At 42.0% G+C, this 18,402-nt stretch overlaps 1 protein-coding gene across 2 annotated transcripts in view; it reads left to right on the top strand.

The window, feature by feature from the left end:
- Positions 1-4,627: 4,627 nt before the first annotated feature.
- auh (AU RNA binding protein/enoyl-CoA hydratase) overlaps positions 4,628-18,402 on the top strand; it is a 64,566-nt gene continuing 50,791 nt past the window's right edge. Inside the window, exon 1 of one of the 2 annotated variants that reach the window (XM_036133571.1) lies at positions 4,628-4,884. In XM_036133571.1, coding sequence (XP_035989464.1) covers positions 4,683-4,884 — 202 coding nt within the window. In that variant the 5' untranslated portion in view covers positions 4,628-4,682. The remainder of the gene's footprint in view (positions 4,885-18,402) is intronic. The other variant, XM_036133570.1, reaches the window with a different exon arrangement.

Below are 18,402 nucleotides of genomic sequence, written 5' to 3'. Positions count from 1 at the left end.
GTGACAGTGGGAAGAAAAACCACCCATTAACGGGAAGGAAAAACCTAGATCAGCTGAAGGCTGGTCTTTCTCTCTCTTTAGGTCTTTCTCTCTCTTTAGGTTTGGGGGTTTTGTCCCAAGGACAAAACCCCCAAACCTAAGATGAGCGGAGTGGTGTCTGCAGTTCAGTGCAGTGAGGAATGTTCTGATCTTTATATTGGAGAAACCAAACAACCTCTCCACAGACGCATGGCTCAACACAGGAGAGCTACCTCCTCAGGTCAAGACTCTGCTGTCCACTTACACCTAAAGGACAAAGGACACTCTTTTGAGGACCAAAATGTTCACATTTTGGACAAAGAAGACAGATGGTTTGAAAGGGGTGTGAAGGAAGCCATCTACGTCAAGAGAGGAGGAGGCCTTAGGTTCCAACTCTCAAAAACCTACAACACAGCTATAGGATTAATTCCAGCCAATCGTCAACTTAACTCTCACCCTCATTCAGGTGATTAAAACATTGTTCCTTTAAGCCAAGCCAATAACAACTCTAACGACTCCTCATTACAGAGGAGTGGACCAGTTTCGGTCCATTCTGCTGGCTTAATGGCTTTAACGACCGCCCATTACTAAGGGGTGGACCTGTTTCGATTGAATTTGCATGTTATCCAAGCCATTACAGGCCTTTGTTTGGTAATGGTATAAAGCTTGTTACTCATCATTACTCCAGACTTTTTGAATTGAGAAAGCTTCCGGGAGAGGAAGCGAAACGTCTTCAACTACGGAAAACAAGTCCAGTTGCTTTGTTTTTTACCTTTTTTTGGAATGACCATGACCTGGATGACTGAGAATCTTCACCAGCAAGCCTGAGAGAGTTCACCAGACCCGCACCTCCTCCCGGATCCAGGACATCACCCTCCCCAGAATCCTGGAAATGTTCTTCAGGTGACCTTATAATTCTCTTTAGATGCTTTTGGGGGTTCAGGTCTGAGTCCTTCACTACTCTCAGATTTCAGGCCTGATCAATGGTTTCTAGCTGAAGCAGCTGTTATGCCATTGCGCCATGGCAAAATTCAGAGTGAATTTTGATCAACATGTGACATGAGGAAGGAATCAAACTGGATTGTGAGCAAGGAATTTCACCACTTCTGCCTGGGACCAGACCAGCCACCATGCGGGCCTCACGAGGCTCAAATGCCCACAAGCCGCACAGAACAGGCCTCCTGTGAAACACATCTCCCCCACCCCCCTTGGAATGACAAAGGGGGGTGGGGGGATTATGGTCCGACTGAGTTTGGAGATCTACCGACCAGAATCAGAAGCTAAATCGCAGTTTAACTTCTGTGCAACCAGCTGCTGAAGTAAACAGCTTTGTTTATTTTTGTCAGCTGTTGCAGGAAAGCAGACTCGAGACGACATGGATCGGTCACCTTCCCCCACTTTCCCAAGCTGAGAGCCGAAAGGAGCTGAAATTGTGACTTCAACTGGGTTAAGAGACTGCATGCAGGACCTCGGAGTTGCCTGCACTGACCACATTTCAGCTAGCTAATGGCCACATGTTGACTGCTGCTACCCCTTTCGGCAGCACGCTAAGAACCAACATTTCCTATGCTTTCCCCTGCTCTCTTCCTTGGATGGCCAAAGTGGACCAAACTCACATGAGGCACCGACAGGTCTGGCAGGATTGAGGCAGGGAGAGTTACATGGTTTGTTGGAAAGCTTGTGTATTGCGTACATGATGTTTTTAAACACAAAGAGCTAACGGACGTAGCTCATGCTAGCATTCTGTTTCAGGCCATTGCCGATATGATTCGAGTGTGTTTTTATGGTTATAACAAACGTTATCTCCACAAGGATTTCATACATTGAACTGATATTAATGTTTATGTTATCCGGCTCACTCAATATGACCAAAAATAAGGCAGAAGCTTTTAAAGTTAGTGCTAAAAGTCAGCTAGCCAAAATGGTATTAGCCCCGGTAACTTCCGATTTCCGGTTATTCAACTAAGCTTGTTTCCAGCATAAGGCTTGTTCGTTTTGCTCCGCCATCGCTCGATAGTGCTATGAGCGTTATTGGTGCATTAATATGGAATCTTAATGTCGATTTAAAGGTGTTTTGTTTAACTTTAGAAGTAACCCATTGTAGCGGTCGATTGCTACAGTGACCCCTAGTCTCCCAGAGGTATAATCGCATTAATAAAATCGAGCTTTCCTAATGTTTACAGATTCTTACCGAGAAAATCAGTCTTTAAAATGTTATTTCCTCAAATAATGTTTTGTTTAACTCGGAATTTGCATTGTGAATGGGCTGAAACACGTACCAAATGTTGTTCTGAATTAGTGAAGCTAATTTAAGCTTATTTCATGATCTTTAAGGTGAACGTTGGTTCTTTAACTCAAATAAAATGTTATTTGATCAAATAATGTTTTGTTTTACTCAGGATTTGCATCGTGAATGGGTTGACACACATGCCAAATGTTGTTCTAAATTAGTTAAGCTAATTTATCTCCATATGTTCTATAAGTCAGATCTGCATTGAACCAGGATTCACTGAATTATTCTGATAATGATCACCACTTTTATGTTTTGTCTTTTGTGTATTTTGCACATACATAGTTCCTTAGCTTAGTTTCTTTTATTTTCATTTTGCTTAGAAGTTTTAGTTAGTTTCACTAGCCTAGTAGAGAGGATTTGTTGATTGAAATACAGTGATAATTCTGATAAACAAGATTCTATAGTGGTGTTCTCTGGATGCTAATTTTATTTCTGTTAATAAATTATTGAACTTGAAGAGAAGTTGTCACTGCTTTATTCTATATGTGTGCAGAGTTTGGTGTTAAAAAAATGTCAGTGCTCGAATCAGTCTTTTCAACTATTGTCCTAATATCATCTGTTAGCCCTTCAGTTTGTGGGGAAATGCCAAAACCAAGCATCCTAAGAGGCTGATAGAGGAAAGCTGGGAGTCAGTGGTGAGTGGAGGAAAGACTTTTGTCCTAGAGGTGAGAGATGAGTTTCTAGCATTTGCCTGGACAAAAGATTGCACATGTGGTTGTCTGGCTGCTAGTCCCATAATTGGTACTCCAAAGTGTTTTTATTAAATTTAACTCATCTCTACTTGTTTCACACACTTCTATTAACCGCAAGGTTAGCTCTCCGTTTTTAAATTCTTCAACAGCTGACCATTTTTCTGCACATTTTAATTTCTTATCTCCTTTTAGTGATATTGATTCTCAGACTGATAATTGTAATGACCATTGCCTTTCTATTGGACAATATCTGTCCAGTTAAAAAGAGTTTGTTTCTAAAGCCAAACTGAATCCTGAGATGGATATTTTAATTCATGCTTTGGTTTCGTCACATCTGGATTATTGCAATGCACTTTCCTCATGCCTTACCAAAACTGCAGCTAGGCTCCTGACAAGCTCTGCATGGAAAGACACCTGTGGACATCTGTGAGCTACTACATCCCTACAACCCCATTAGGGCTCTGAGGTCCAGTGACCACGAGTTGCTGATTGTCCCCCATACTAAATTGAAAAGGGAGACACAGATTTTTCTTCTCTTGCTCAAAGACTCTGGAACTCCGTTTTAATCTGTATTTTTATCTTCTGTTGTAAAGCACTTTGTGATTTTAATCTTGAGAGGTACTATATAAATAAAGTTTTACTTTACTTTACTATGGGTCTGTTGATTTGGTTGATCAGTGGTCTGCATTTGGTGTTTATATTTCAGCGTTTCCTGGAGTTAGGGCAGACAGGTAACTTGTGTAACAGATGTATCACTTACACAAGTGATACATCTGAGATTGTGTCTGTTCTATGGGCTTTGGAGTGGGTGTGTGAGGTAAAACCAAGGAACGTAGTCATCTGCTTTGAACCAGCCGCAGCGTTGGTTTCTTAGCAGTCTGGTCAGTCTTTTATACGCCCCAATAAAAATTTTGAGACACTTGTTGCCCTATATAGGGTGGTGACTGAAGAAAGTAATGTGAGCTTTTTATAGGTTCCAACCCATGTTGGGGTAGGGAATGAAGGTGCTGATCTGTTTGCCAAAGAAGCAATGAAAAGAGACGATGTAGATATCCAGGGGAAGTTGGGCTTTTCTGAAGTCCAAAGTTCAATTATGAAGCAAGTTTTCACTCCGTGGCAGAGGGAGTGGGATACTGAGACGAGAGGGAGGCACTATTATAATATTCAAAAGTGTGTGAAGTGAAAAGAATTTACCCGGTAAACAATAGAACAAAACAAGATCTTATAACAAGGATAGGGCTCGGATACTGTGGATTAGTATCCAACCTTCATCTAATCTCAAAGCACATTAAAACCCAATGTGAAATTTGTAGCAAACAAGAAATTGTGCAACATGTTTTCATGGAGTGTAGCAAGTGTAATGAGCATAGCTGGAAGAACCCTCTTTCCTTGAATAGCTGGTTTGGGATTTAAATCAGTGTCAATTAAAACCTTACTTGGTCCAACTTTACTCCAGCAAGATGTGTACAAAGGCCTTATAAACTTTGTTTTTTTGATACAGCCTGTATCATACAGAAATGAAAGAATTTCATTTGCGTAGTACAATACAACATCCTGACCATTGACAGGCAGAAATGCGCCAGTTGGCATGCGGTTTGCCGGAAATAACCAGAAGAAGAAGAAGAAGAAGCCGACGACGACGACGAAGAAGAAGAAGAAGAAGAAGAAGAAGAACCACCATGACTTCTGCCGTGGGACGTCTGGCACTATGGTTTAGCTACCGAATGCCTGTGAATCGGGACAGAGCACGAAGGGTGACAGCCCCGCACCTTTGCGGGCGACAGCAAAGAGACTGCTGTCTCAGCCGCCCCGTGACACGACAATACAGCTCTGACTCCAAGGATGAGCTGAAAGTCCGGTATCTGGACGGGGAAGACACTGGTAAGTAGTGCTCCAGTGCTGCTGTTTAGGGGTCAGGATATGGAAAGATTGCGGTCGTGCCAGCCACGTTAGCCCTGTTTTAAAGATAAGCTTCTTGCATACGTGATATATTACGGTAACAGAACAGGAGCGATGGTAACGGCAGTTCTTTTGAGTATGCTAAATCACTAGAAACAGTTCATCAAAATGATTTCTTTTAAAACATTCGTTCATCAAATTATTCCGTTCATGTAACAACATTTTTGGTTCCTTAGAATTAAAGTAGACAATAAGCAGTGGCGCCTCCAGAAATTTTTCATATGGGTGGCCAGAAGGGGCTTCTTCGGGTGGCACACTGAAACTAAATGCCATAATTTCAGGATTTTGTTCTAGCTACCTTTAGAAGACTATCATAAAGACTTAAAGATATATAGCTATATGCTTATAAAAAGACCAAAACCATTTGATCATAATAGAATAATGTTACATACACCAGGCCTCCATCTTGATAGTGTTTTGATAGTGCTTTTTGAGCTGAAAAATAATTCCCTCTCAGGCAATGAACAAATATGAACAGAAGTGGTAACATCTAGTGGCAGTATCGCAGAACTATTATAATGCCGGTTTGCTTAATTTATAAATCAATTGTAAATAATGCCAGACCGAGCCTGACCTTGACCACGCAATAAAGGGGCAGCGCGGTGTGGTCGAAGACCAACCGTTATTTATTAATAAACCAATCTACAAAAACTTTAACAGCCTCATATCAGTCACCTCTGCGGTCACACCTGAGCCTCGGCAGGTTTAGCGTCCGCTTTACTGGTCATCAACGGTCATACTGTATTCCCAGCGACATCCCAGTCTTTTCCCGCTTGGAATGAGAAGGGTATAACCGCAGACATAGTCAGCAGCAAACTCGCCCATGTCAGAACGCCCACACACACCCATGTGGGAGTTCCGACAGTGTGGGCGTGTTGTTCGCGCAATTGCTTATTGGTTTGTTTATTTGCCCACTTAAATACTTATATTTTTTCCCTCCATCTTCATCATTCTCGCTGGATTTGCCTTCTTTGATTGTCCTGCTGATTCCCTGGGACACCTTTTTTACTTGTCCTATCTCGAGTACGTTCTGGAGAGATATCAAAGAATGGTTACGTTGAAAATGACAAATATTCCAATTTTCAATCAACCATATTGTGTACTACATTGATGGTCTTGATAATCAAACGTCTGATGTGAGATTGTTTTCTTGCTAGCTAAGTATTACATAATTGTTTATTGCTAGGTGGGTAGGACATGAAACAATTGCATTAAATAATAATAATTGAACTTTATTGTTCTCACAATGGAGAAATTCACTTCTGCATTTAACCCATCCCCTTGGGGAGCAGTGGGCTGCCACTGTGCGGCGCCCGGGGAGCAGTCTGGGGTTAAGGGGTCTTGCCCAGAGAGCCAGTCTGTGGGAGCTGAACTTAGAACCTCCAGGACCCAAGCGCATTGCTCTAATCACTAGGCCACCACTCCCCAAAGTAAAGTAGCTAAATATGCCTAAGTAGTTGCAAATGATGCATGAAATCTTTAAGTAGAAAGACCCCCCCCCCCCCGTTTTTATATTTTCATTAATAATTTCAAATTGTATTACTTCTTGCTGAAATCTGCATCTGCAAAAAAATCTCCACAAACATGTCTAAATATCTTTTATTTTAGTTACTTGTGATTTGTAAAAATTACGGCGCTGTATGCAGACAGATATTAACTGGCTTGCGCTGTCAGGAAAGAGCAACAGCGCCAGGGCTCTTGTCGTGCAGTACGATGGACAGGATTATCCTGTCCTGTCAGGATAAGGTGTTCTGTTGGGGAAACAGCCCAAATATGCAACTGCATGTTAAAAAATCAGGCTAAAAAAACGCAACTCATAAAATTTACCAGCGACTTTAGAAAATCAGCAAGCCCAGACGGGGAGTTGACAGCTCTGCTTCTGTCACATAGCTTCAGTTTATTAATTACATGTAAGCCCTAGGTAAAACAAGATCCGTGCCAATACGGGATTGGACATTGTGCTGCAGGCGGCCCAGCAAAGTTGAAAAAAAAAAATCTGCTCCCAAGCCTAGTGCCTCAAAAAGGAGGATAAATATGTGTGTGGGGCATTCATAATCCAGACTGTCCACCTGCCTCACGCCGGACGCGTAAGGTCATCCTACTGTAATCCGTAATTATTGTGTTCTTTCCTTTCGTTATTGCAGTTTTCCAGTTTTTGTGTACCTCTGCAAGATTTTGCAATGTATGCTTTGTTTAATAGTAAATAATTTAAATAAAACTAAAACTAAATAATGGGGGGATCATCTGGTGATGACACGCAGTAGGAATGCCCACACAGCGCTGCAGTTATTCCTTACTGCCTGGAATCATATTTTTTGTGCTTTTTTTTTCACTGGGCCTTGGACCTTTCTTCATTGTTACGCTGGGATATGCTAATAGCCATTAGACGCTTCCTTGTTTTAACCCCTGCTGTGCATGCACAGTACGTACTTCTGTTACTATCATAAACAAACATAAAAGGCTTTATTTACTTTAACAAACTGAGCAAAAACAAAGCATAAAACATAAAAATAACAACTAATACGTTAGCAGGACATGTTAATCTATTATAAAAACTTTGTATATAGTGTTAACCCTACAAATTGAATCTTGGGGGGGCACTTTCCTTCCACTTAGCTCCATTAATATCACAGATGACAACTTTATCCGCCTTCTGTCTCTCAAACCTTTCTCTAATTTATCCATCTTTCTATCTCTGTTTTTTATGTTTCTGTCTCTATCGTGTATATGTATGTATACATGCTTATATTTTCAAGGTTACCTTCCTCACTTCCTACTTATTGATTGAATGAAAATCTATTTAAATTCTAGAGCTGCCAGAGTTGATAATATTTTTCAGCGTAATTTTATTAAATTTTAATTTTATTATGTTTAGGATATGTTTATGATCCATTCATGGGGTCTATCTAGCAAGAAAAAGGTGTTTTCCAAGTATGAAGGTGTCAGGGTTTTAAGATCTGAACCTGTATTCAGCCACACAGAGCCACGTTTAAAGAGTCTTTATTGAAAAGGTTGAATAGTGGAAAGAAGAACCAGAAGACTGTACCAGGCTGCAGCAGAGGAATGGTGGAGATGGCTGGAGCTGGACGGCGGAGCTGAAGCTGGCAGAAGAAGGAAACTCGGGGTCAGACGAGGTACGGACTGAGGAGAGTGAGAGTACATTCCGGCAAGGGAGCGCAGACTGAGGGAGGTTTAAGTAGAGGTGTTGGCAGGTGCACTGAGTCTGGGCTTGATTAGGCATGACAGGTGTAGATGATCAGCGGTGAGGTGCAGTGACAGGCTCAATGGGAGGCAAAGGGTGCCAGAGCTGAACCAGGATGCAGTGAGAAAAACTGTATCCTGACAGAAGGAGCCATTTGTTTTCAGTGATGGACTCAGGAAGGTGGATTGTTTTTCACTTTTGGTGATTTGGGACAACAATAGCAAATGTTATCTTTGTAGGACATCTGAAAATAACCATAGAGCCATTTACTCGTTGAGAACGTGCTGAATTGAACATTAATGCTTATGATAATCAAGTTTAAACAGATTAGATGTGATCATCCTCATATTTTTATCAGGCAAACATTCTCAGTATATTGAAGTGATCAGGGCATCATGTGAGATAAACAAATGCTTCCTTTTTCAGTTGTAACACAACAGAAAAAGGACGCATTCATCCCGTTGGATCCTGCGCTACTTACATAAGTGATACTAATTCTATTTGGGATAATTCTAGGTCAGTTAAGCATTTCTCTTTAAGCATTTCTCTTTAATGACCTCCCCTTGCTCACCATCAGAACAACCTCCAATGTTTTCACGGCTAGTAGCTAGAGGCTCAGCGCTCCTAACTCCGTGTGACTTTTTAGTGCAGCCATCCTCAGAAACTTGGTGCGTTTACAAAATGCATAAATATTTACAAGGGCAGGTAAAAATATGTTGTGATTCTGAGAGCTCTCCCTCGGCGGTAATGTGAGTTTACCTGCATATGAACACAAGTCACTCTGAGCTGAAAGTAAAGGAGCGATGACTAGTTTAGGAGAAAGATTAAAGGCGACTGCACACTTGGTTGAGTAGAGCAGCCTAAACTAGCCGCAGGTGCCGGCCACGCCCACCCGTCAACAACAGCCACCTGTGGAACAGAGTTAGTGGAGCACGGTACACAGAATCCTGACAATAGTTGAGTGCACTTGTTGGCTGTTTCTTGTGATAAATTCCTACATTTCCCACAGCGCCCACCGCACAACTCGTAAGCTCCTGCAGAGAGGCTGCAGGAGCTTACGAGTTGTAGCTGCCTTGGAGACATCTTCCTGCCCAACAGTTTACAGTCCCTGGCAAAAGTCTTGTCATATAACCATGTTGTGTCTGGTTCAAGACTCAGGAAATCCATGCAGATTAATTTAAGAGGACGAGATGTTTTGATGCTGAGCAATGGAGCAGCTCGTTCAGGAAGAGCTTTCCGTCGCACACAACGACCACACGTTTTAATCTTGTGCTCAACGTCCTTAGCCATCTTGGGCCAGAAAAATCTTGTACGAACAAGGTCTAAGGTGCGTTCAATCCCCATGTGGCCCATTTCATCATGGAGACTAGCACAGCCGGACGAAGACACTCTGGAAGAACAATTTGGTAAGTGATCTCTTTATTGTTTTGACGTTTCCTATATAGGACTCCATCAATCAGCTCCAATCTTGTCCACTCCCTCAACAAGAGAGGTAATTCAGGCAGTTCTGTTCTTGCCATTGGAGGGACCTTTTCTCCTGTCTCCATCTGATGAACTAGTTCTCGGATGGTTGCCCTCTGTTCCTCCTTGATGTTGAGATGAGATGGGGTTGGAGGTAACTGATCCTCTTTATTGATGTAGCTGTCAGGGACTGCCTTTCCTGTGAGTGAGAGGGACTCAACCAGCGTAATACCCCCGGCTGAGCAGCTCGGATGCGACAACCTTGACAGATGGCATCAACAATTTCTGGAGAGATCAGGTTTGAATTGGCAAGATGATTCTCCAGGAACTGTTGTATGAGTTCATGATCTTTATGTGATTCATCAAGACACTGGTGAGGACGTCGGGAGAGTGCGTCTGCGTCTATATTTTGTTTCCCAGCCCGGTATAGGAGCTTAAACGAGTATGTAGAGAGCGCGGCTAACCAGCGGTGACCAGTAGCATCCAGCTTGGCGGAGGTGAGTATGGGGGTCAAGGGATTGCTATCTGTCACAACGGTAACACTCCATTTTAATGCCAAAAATTCCAGTCTGTGGGCTGGGTAGCGGCTTTCGCTCTGCGACAAGCCTCTGCTTGCATAAGCAATCACTCTCAGCTTTCCTTCCTGTTCCTGATAAAGTGCAGCTCCTAGTCCTGTCGTACTAGCGTTGGTATAAAGTATGTACGGTTTGGCTGGATCTGCAAACCCAAGGACTGGTGCTGTAGTTAATTTCTCAATCAGTGTAGTGAAAGCAACTTGGCAACTGGAACTCCAACGTTCTCCAAAAGGCTGATTTGGACTCTGATGTTGAGCGTTGGATCGCTTGGTTCTGGACTTTCGTGCAGGTACGTACCCACGCGTGAGGTCGTTCAGAGGTTTGGCAATGGTGGAATAGTCTTTGATGAAATGGCGGTAATGACCCGCAAATCCCAGAAAAGAGCGTAGTTCCTTTAAGTTGGTGGGGATTGGCCAGGATTTGATGGTGTTTATCTTTTCGGGATCCGTTTCTACTCCTTTCTCTGACACAATATGACCCAAGTAGTGAACCGAAGTTTGGAAAAAGTTGCACTTTTCTGGTGGCAGTTTTAATTCATATTCTTTCAAACGATTCAGCACTTGCATCAGTATCCTCTCATGTTCTTCAAGGGAATTGGAGAATATTATTAAATCATCCAAAAACACCAATACTTCACGAGGATTGAGGTCACCCATGCATCGCTCCATCAACCGCTGGAATGTACTGGGAGCATTAGTGACCCCCTGGGGCATCCTGTTGAATTCCCAGAACCCCAGGGGTGTCACGAAAGCAGTCTTGGGTTTATCTGTTTCGTGCATTTCCATCTGGTAATAGCTTGACTTCAAGTCCAGGACTGAAAACCATTTTGAACCGGTGAGTGCTGTAAAGGATTTTTCTAAATTTGGAAGAGCATAAGCATCCTCTTCAGTTCTTAACAGCAGCAGTAGTTCAGCAAAAAAAGGTGGTTTTCTTTTTTCTGTTTGAGCTGGAGTTCTGATATCAGGACATTGTCCCAGCATCCTCTGCAGAACTGATTAAGAAGATGTTTATTAACTTCAGCTCTTGATGCAACTCCCCTCTTTACTGCAAGATTTAACAACTTGTAATCTCTGCAGGTAAGCTGAATATTTTTCACCAGCATCTTGAAGTGTATCCATAAATTTTGCATACAACTCCTCACCGTCCTGCACCGTCCCATAGGCGGAGTCAAGCTGTTGGATATAGACGTTAGCAGACATATCAGGACTTAGATGTTTCACTATGTCAGCGGCTGAGGGCAGGAGACTGTCGAGGATTTGTCGCGATCGTTGGATTTCAGATATGGCAGGATCATTAAGAACCAGATCCACACGGGACCTCCATGTATCATAGTCCACTTCATGTTGTGGTCGTAGCACCTTTCCAGAAAACGCATGTAGTCTGTGGGAAGAGCGCAGATGCACACCAGCGTCCTCTGACTTGACAATGTGTTCTACCACATACCTTTGTAACTCAGGAGGGTTGAGGTCTGAAGCAGTGAGATTGATGGTAGCACGTCACTCCTCTGGTTGAGCTATGGAAGCAGTGGCAAACAGTGAAGATGGAACAGCCTTTTTATGTAATGGCTGATTGGTTGTATTCACTGAAGACTGTTCTGCCTTAACACCAACATCAGCTTCAATATCAGGATGCAGCTCTGAGATTGATTTCCCAATCTGGGCCATCATCTCATTCAGCACTTCAGCATAGTTTTGTCCAGTCAGTTTGGCAACCTTTTTTAAGTCGGCTAAATATGTCTGAGTCTTAAAACTCCCTACATTTGTAGCATATATTTGAGATAAATTCTTAATATGATAAACGATACCGCTCTCGGAAGTTTGTGTATATGGTAAAAGTGGGTTCAATAGAGTTAAAGGTAAGCCAGACTCGAACTCAACAACGAGCATATTGTGAAACTCGGATTCAGGTTAATCAACAGTAAGAGTACTGTTGTGCAATTATACACTGTTTAAAGTTATTTAATGTTTATTAAATAACCCTCTGTTAAGTATTGTCTGGTGATGATCAGCTCTTAAGCTGATATCAAGACAATGGTTGAAAGGGAAGAATTCGAGCACTAGCGATCTTTTAACAGCAAACCCTGCACTCACATAGAATAAAGGAGTGACAACTTCATTTTATTTCTGTTATTCAATTCTTGAACTTGAAATGAACATCCAGAGAACATCACTATGTAACGCTGTTTATCTGAATTAACAAAATATTTCGATTAACAAATCTACTCTACTAGGATAGTGAAACTTAACTAAACTACTAAGCAAAATGAAGATCAAAAGTGTCAGGGTTTAGTTTTGACTTGGCTTTTGTTTACTATTAGTTTTCAGTTTTTTCCTCCTTGTTAGGGTTTTAGTTATGATTTGACTTTATTTTCTGTTCGTTTCAGCTCCGCCTTCCCCTTCCCCTTGGCTTTTCGTTCACTCCCTCTGCAGTCAGTCACACCTGTTATTCATTAATAACTCATTAACTCATTAATCAGTCAGACTCATTTCACCTGCCAGCCTCACTACTTAAGCCTCCCTCTGCTTTCACTCCTCTGCCGGTTCGTCATCATGCAACACCTTCTCCTTGCCTGTCTACCTGAGTGTTCTCTGCTTGCTGCTGGAACCCTGCCACCTCTGCTTCTCTTTTACCTCAGCTTGCCATGGATTATTCCAGTCTCATCGGTACAACTTTCCTGTTAAGACTCTATCTGCAAGTATTCACCTTACCAAGCTATTTTATCCTGTTGTGACTCTGACCAGCAAGGTTCCCTCTTAGTCCGTGGGCCAGAATCTGTAGGACGCTTCCTTAAGAACTTTCGTATGAACTGTCAGGGGGCAACTTTCTTCCACCGGGAAAAGTTGCTATACATAGCAATGATCTCAAAACACCAATGTTTTGAGATCACAGAGTTTGTGATTAAACACATAAAGACAAGCTTTGCGGATGACCGGCGGAGTGGAGCGCCTGTTTTTTCCCTGCCATTCGTGCTATGCACGCGCGAAAGCAAAAACAAAACGCCTGTTACTGTCAAATAAACATGCAAGCATATCGAGTTAGGTTTTTTTTTTTTCTTTTGGAATGTTGGCGAGGTGGTAGCGTGAGTTTGGCGAGGCGGCCGCTTCACCAAGATAGCGCTGCGTGAATCACTGATAATTACACTGAGGCATATGCTTATATTTGGTGTTGGTACCATATATTATGTGAAACAAGAAACAACAACAAACAATACCCAAAATATTTACAATCTGCAGACACGTTGGTTTTAACAGTGCACTTGAGAGAATTCAATTCCGTAGACTCGGTAGATCACAGAATTCAACAACAAAATAAAGCAACAAATTCAGGAGTACTCAAAGATAAAAGATGAACATTGCATCCAAATAAAGAGAATGACTTGTGGGATGCAATTGGTCCATTATCCAGGTTTTAGTAATTGGACAGGTGTGTAAAGAAGAGTGGAGGGGTTGAGCAAAGCTGCAGCAGCCTCCTACCAGACCCACAGGATGAGGATGTATAGAGGCAGGTTCTGTTCCAGGTAGTAGCTCGCCATCAATTGAACCACTAGCCCACTCTATGGACGTCCTGTCAAAATCCTTCTTGCCCCCTGCTTCCTCCTTCTTCCTCCAAAAGCCGAAACCCCTCTGCTGTGCGCCCTCATCCTCTTTCCCCACCGCCCTTCTTCTTACCCATCATTTATTTCTCCACCTCTCTGCCTGTTCGGACGCTTTTTTCTCTGCTCCCTGCTTGCTTGCATTTTCCTGCCTTTTACTTTTTATCTCCTTTTTATCTCTTAACCAAAACCACAGAAGGTTGAATTTAGTTATTTTATTTATTTTCTTTTACTTATTTTTTTATTTTTATTTTGAAAATATGCCTACCTTCACCACAATAGACTTTGACAAGCTTTTACAGAAGTTAGCTGTTATGGAACTGAAAATCTGTCGACTCAAAGTGAATTATGATGTAAACGGCACACATGGAAATGAAACAACCCTGCCTGTGATTCCGAGCGGTGACTACCAGCCCAGCGACTCAGCGAACAAACAGTTCCCTGAGGAAAATGAGAATCCCTGGACCACTCTGGGTGCAAGACCAAAGGATCAACGAACTCCTCACCTAGACAAAGAAAACTGGCCGAGACTACAGAGAGATGTCTCAAGACAAGTGAAACAACAGCGGGCTGTTCTCAAAACAAATGATAGGAGTAAGTCTGCTGGAAATGTTGGAATTCCATTACTAAACTGATTCGCTTCGCTCCAAAATGTGACCCAGGAGGATCTTGACATCAATCAGGTACGTCAACGATTTTCGTTCTAAGACATCAGAGAAAAGACATGCCACAGGGCTGAGGACCCTGATATTATGCAATGGATCTGTAAGTGGGATTAAACATTTCTGTAACAAGAAAAACACAGAGGTGTTGATTTATAACGACAGGAACTGTGGCCTGGTGTCGGATATTTCAGACATCCTTCATAGGATCTTGAAAGAACGGCCGACCTTGGAAAAACTCATAATACAAGCTGAAGCCCTGAGCGACGTCACCCAGATAAGAAAATCGGAAGTATTGAAAGAGGATTACATTCGTCTGTTGAACTTAGTTGATGGCCTTAATGTCAAGGTGTTTCTCAGCGGCCCTCATGCGCCCGTTAATTGCGGAAATTAGATTTTTTCCAGAATTCTGATGCTAAACAAATGGCTGAAAAAAAACATGCAAACTGCTGTTTCCCCAGCTGTGACCTTCATAGACAACTTTAACATCTTTTGGGAGAGGAGACATCTGTTCAGCGACAATGGTTTCCATCTAAATAGGTCAGGTGCAAAACAGCTGAATTTAAACATCTTCTATTCTGTGAACCATGCGCCAGCAGTTTTGTTACAAAACAAAGCTCAACCAGTGCCAAAAGAAATGATAAGCCCAGTACAGCCTGAACAAGCCAAGATAAAGATGGCCAGAAAGACGACACAGAAAGAGGCTAAGTCAGAGCTACAGGAGGATTCATCCCAGATCTCAGCAGGACAAATAGAGGACCAAGAACCTCCATCCCCACAAACACCGGACTAGACTGGACCCGCCTCCCCTTCTTCTCCACAAAGACCAGAAGTTCCTTTTCTGGAATTTTCTCACAACATGAACAAAGTATTTAAGATTGGCCTACAGATGACATCCTCTCCACACAGCCATTCTGCTGTGACTAAACCAGGATTTTCCAAAAGCCTCAGAGCCTCAGATCCTCCTCCTCTACGTATCACAGAACACTTTGGTACTGAGGAACTCCAAATTACTTTGCTGTGATACAGATTTGGCACTGGCCGCACTTTTATCAGACATGACAGTTTCCAGCATCAGCCTGGGCCATTTGCCGGAGATTATGGAATACCTGTGATAATACATGGCAGAAATAAGAAAAACAAAAGGATAATCAGGAACAAATACTTAAAAGTCATAACCTGTCAGATGCAACCTGTCACAGAGACATCATCAACCACTAAGTCATATAAACTGGGTTTATTAAATATTAGATCTCTGTCAGGAATATCCCTTTTAATTAATGACTTCATTATTGACAATAATCTTGATGTAATGTTTTTAACAGAAACATGGTTACATGAATATAATGAAGAACTTATTCTGTTGGAGTGGACACCTCCAAACTACAATTTTCTTTGTGAGAGCAGACAGCAAAGGAAAGGTGGAGGAGTAGGAACATTGTTTAATGATTCACTAAAGTGTAAAAAGGTGTTTTTAGGAAAATTTTACTCTTTTGAACATTTGGCTCTCCAGGTAAAGAGCCCGGTACAGGCCTCCTAAGTCTTTTTTAAAGATTTTAGTGACCTCTTGTCTGTGATATGTGTTGATTATGACTGTTTAATTATTGTGGGAGACTTCAACTTTCACGTTGACAATCCTGAAGACAGAAGTGCAAAAGAACTGTGTGACACACTTAGAAACTTTGGTTTAACTCAACATGTTAAACAGCCAACGCACAAACAGGGACATATTTTAGACCTGATCATCACTAAAGGTCTAAAAGATTTCTAAGGTCAATTTAACTGATGTTGCCCTATCTGATCACTTTTCTGTTACCTTTGAAAGCACAATTTCCAGTGACTTATTTAGCCAAAGGGACACAGTAAGAAAACGCACCTTTAAGGACAATGCCACGGAAACCTTTATTCAAGCTTACTCTGCTTCTTCAACCTTGGGCTGCAACTCAGTAGATGAGCTAGTAGATAACTTTCATTCTAAAGTCTCAGGCATCATTGACTGCATTGCTCCAGTTAAAGTGAAAGTTCTTTCCGGGAAGAAAAAATCTCCTTGGAGAAATGCTCCAGCAGTTAGAGGTGAAAAAAGGGAGTGTCGAAAAGCTGAACGCAGGTGGAGAAAGACTAAACTCCAGGTTCACTATGACATCTATAAAGAGAGACTTTACAGATATAACTTACAACTGAAAAATGCAAGAGAATCTTTCTTCTCTGAGATCATAAACAAGAACATTAATAATGCTCGTGTCTTATTTGCCACAGTCGACAGTTTAACAAATCCTCCTGTGTCCGTGACTTCCGAACTCCACTCCACCAGGGCCTTCAATGAATTTGCTAACTTCTTTACTGAGAAAATCCTAAAAATTAGAGGATCACTTTGTACTACCATTATCAACACCTGAACCAATGCTGTATTCAGCTGGAACTATTTCTGACAAAATGTCCCATTTCAGCCAAATAAACCACAAAAGCTTAGAGTAGATCATTCAGCAGCTAAGTTCCTCCTCCTGCTGCCTTGATGTTCTACCCACAGTTTTCTTTAAAAAAGTTTTACCAGTCATAGCGTCTGATTTGACTCAGATAATAAACACATCCCTTCTGTCAGGTGTTTTCCCCCAGTCCCTAAAAACAGCAATTATCAAACCACTGCTGAAAAAGAACAGTTTAGGCAAACTTCTACTCCAGAACTACAGGCCCATCTCAAACCTCCCCTTTATCAGTAAGATTATTGAAAAAGCTGTGTTTCAACAATTAAACACCTTCTTAACAATGACCAGCCGCTTTGATGTTTTCCAGTCTGGCTTCTGTGCTCACCACAGTACAGAGACCGCCCTTATCAAGGTGTTTAATGACATCCATATAAATACAGACTTTGGAAGAACCACCGTGCTGGTTCTATTGGACCTCAGTGCAGCATTTGATACTGTCGATCACTCCATCCTGTTAGAGCGCCTGGAGAACTGGGTCAGCCTCTCTGGTACAGCTCTCGACTAGTTTAAATCCTACTTAATGAACAGGGACTTTTTTGTATCAGTAGGTAACTTTACATCAAAGATGACAAAAATCACATGTGGGGTTCCCCCAAGGGTCCATCCTGGGTCCCCTCCTCTTCAATATCTACATGCTCCCTCTAGCTCAGATCATAAGAAACAACAACTTCAGCTACCATAACTATGCAGACGACACACAGCTCTACATCACCATGTCACCAGGTGACTATGAACCAGTTCAGGCACTGAGTAAATGCCTAGAAGAAATAAATGCCTGGATGTGTCAAAACTTTCTACAATTGAATAAAAACAAAACTGAAGTAATAAACTTTGGACAAATAGAGGAGAGATCAAAAGTTATCTCACAGCTTCTGTCGCTTCAGCTAGGAACCACTGATCAGGCCCGAAACCTGGGTGTAGTGATGGACTCAGACATGAACCTCCAAAAGCATCTAGAGACAGTTACAAGGTCGGCTTTCTATCACCTGAGGAACATTTCCAGGATTAAAGGACTAATGTCTCAGAAGGATCTGGAAAGACTAATCCATGCGTTTGTATTCAGTAGAATTGATTACTGCAATGATGTTTTTACAGGTCTGCCTAAAAAGTGGATCAGACAGCTGCAGCTGATCCAGAACGCTGCTGCCCGCGTCCTCACTAACACTAAGAAAGTAGAGCACATAACCCCAGTTCTAAAGTCCTTACACTGGCTCCCTGTATCTCAGAGAATAGACTTTAAAATACTTCTGTTAGTCTATAAATCCCTGAATGGCTTAGCACCTAAATACATTACAGACTTGTTATCAGTGTATCAACCCTCCAGACCACTAAGGTCTTCTGGCTCTAGCCTGCTCTGTATACCTAAAACACGAACCAAACACAGAGAAGCAGCATTTAGTTCCTATGCTCCACTTATCTGGAACAAACTTCCAGAAAACTGTAAAAGTGCAGAAAGCCTGAGTTC

This window comes from Fundulus heteroclitus, unplaced genomic scaffold (assembly GCF_011125445.2).
Source record: "Fundulus heteroclitus isolate FHET01 unplaced genomic scaffold, MU-UCD_Fhet_4.1 scaffold_64, whole genome shotgun sequence".
Classification (NCBI taxonomy): Eukaryota; Metazoa; Chordata; class Actinopteri; order Cyprinodontiformes; family Fundulidae; genus Fundulus; species Fundulus heteroclitus.
The sequence above is the reverse complement of the archived record's forward strand: the minus strand, read 5'-3'. Positions and strand labels throughout refer to the sequence as shown.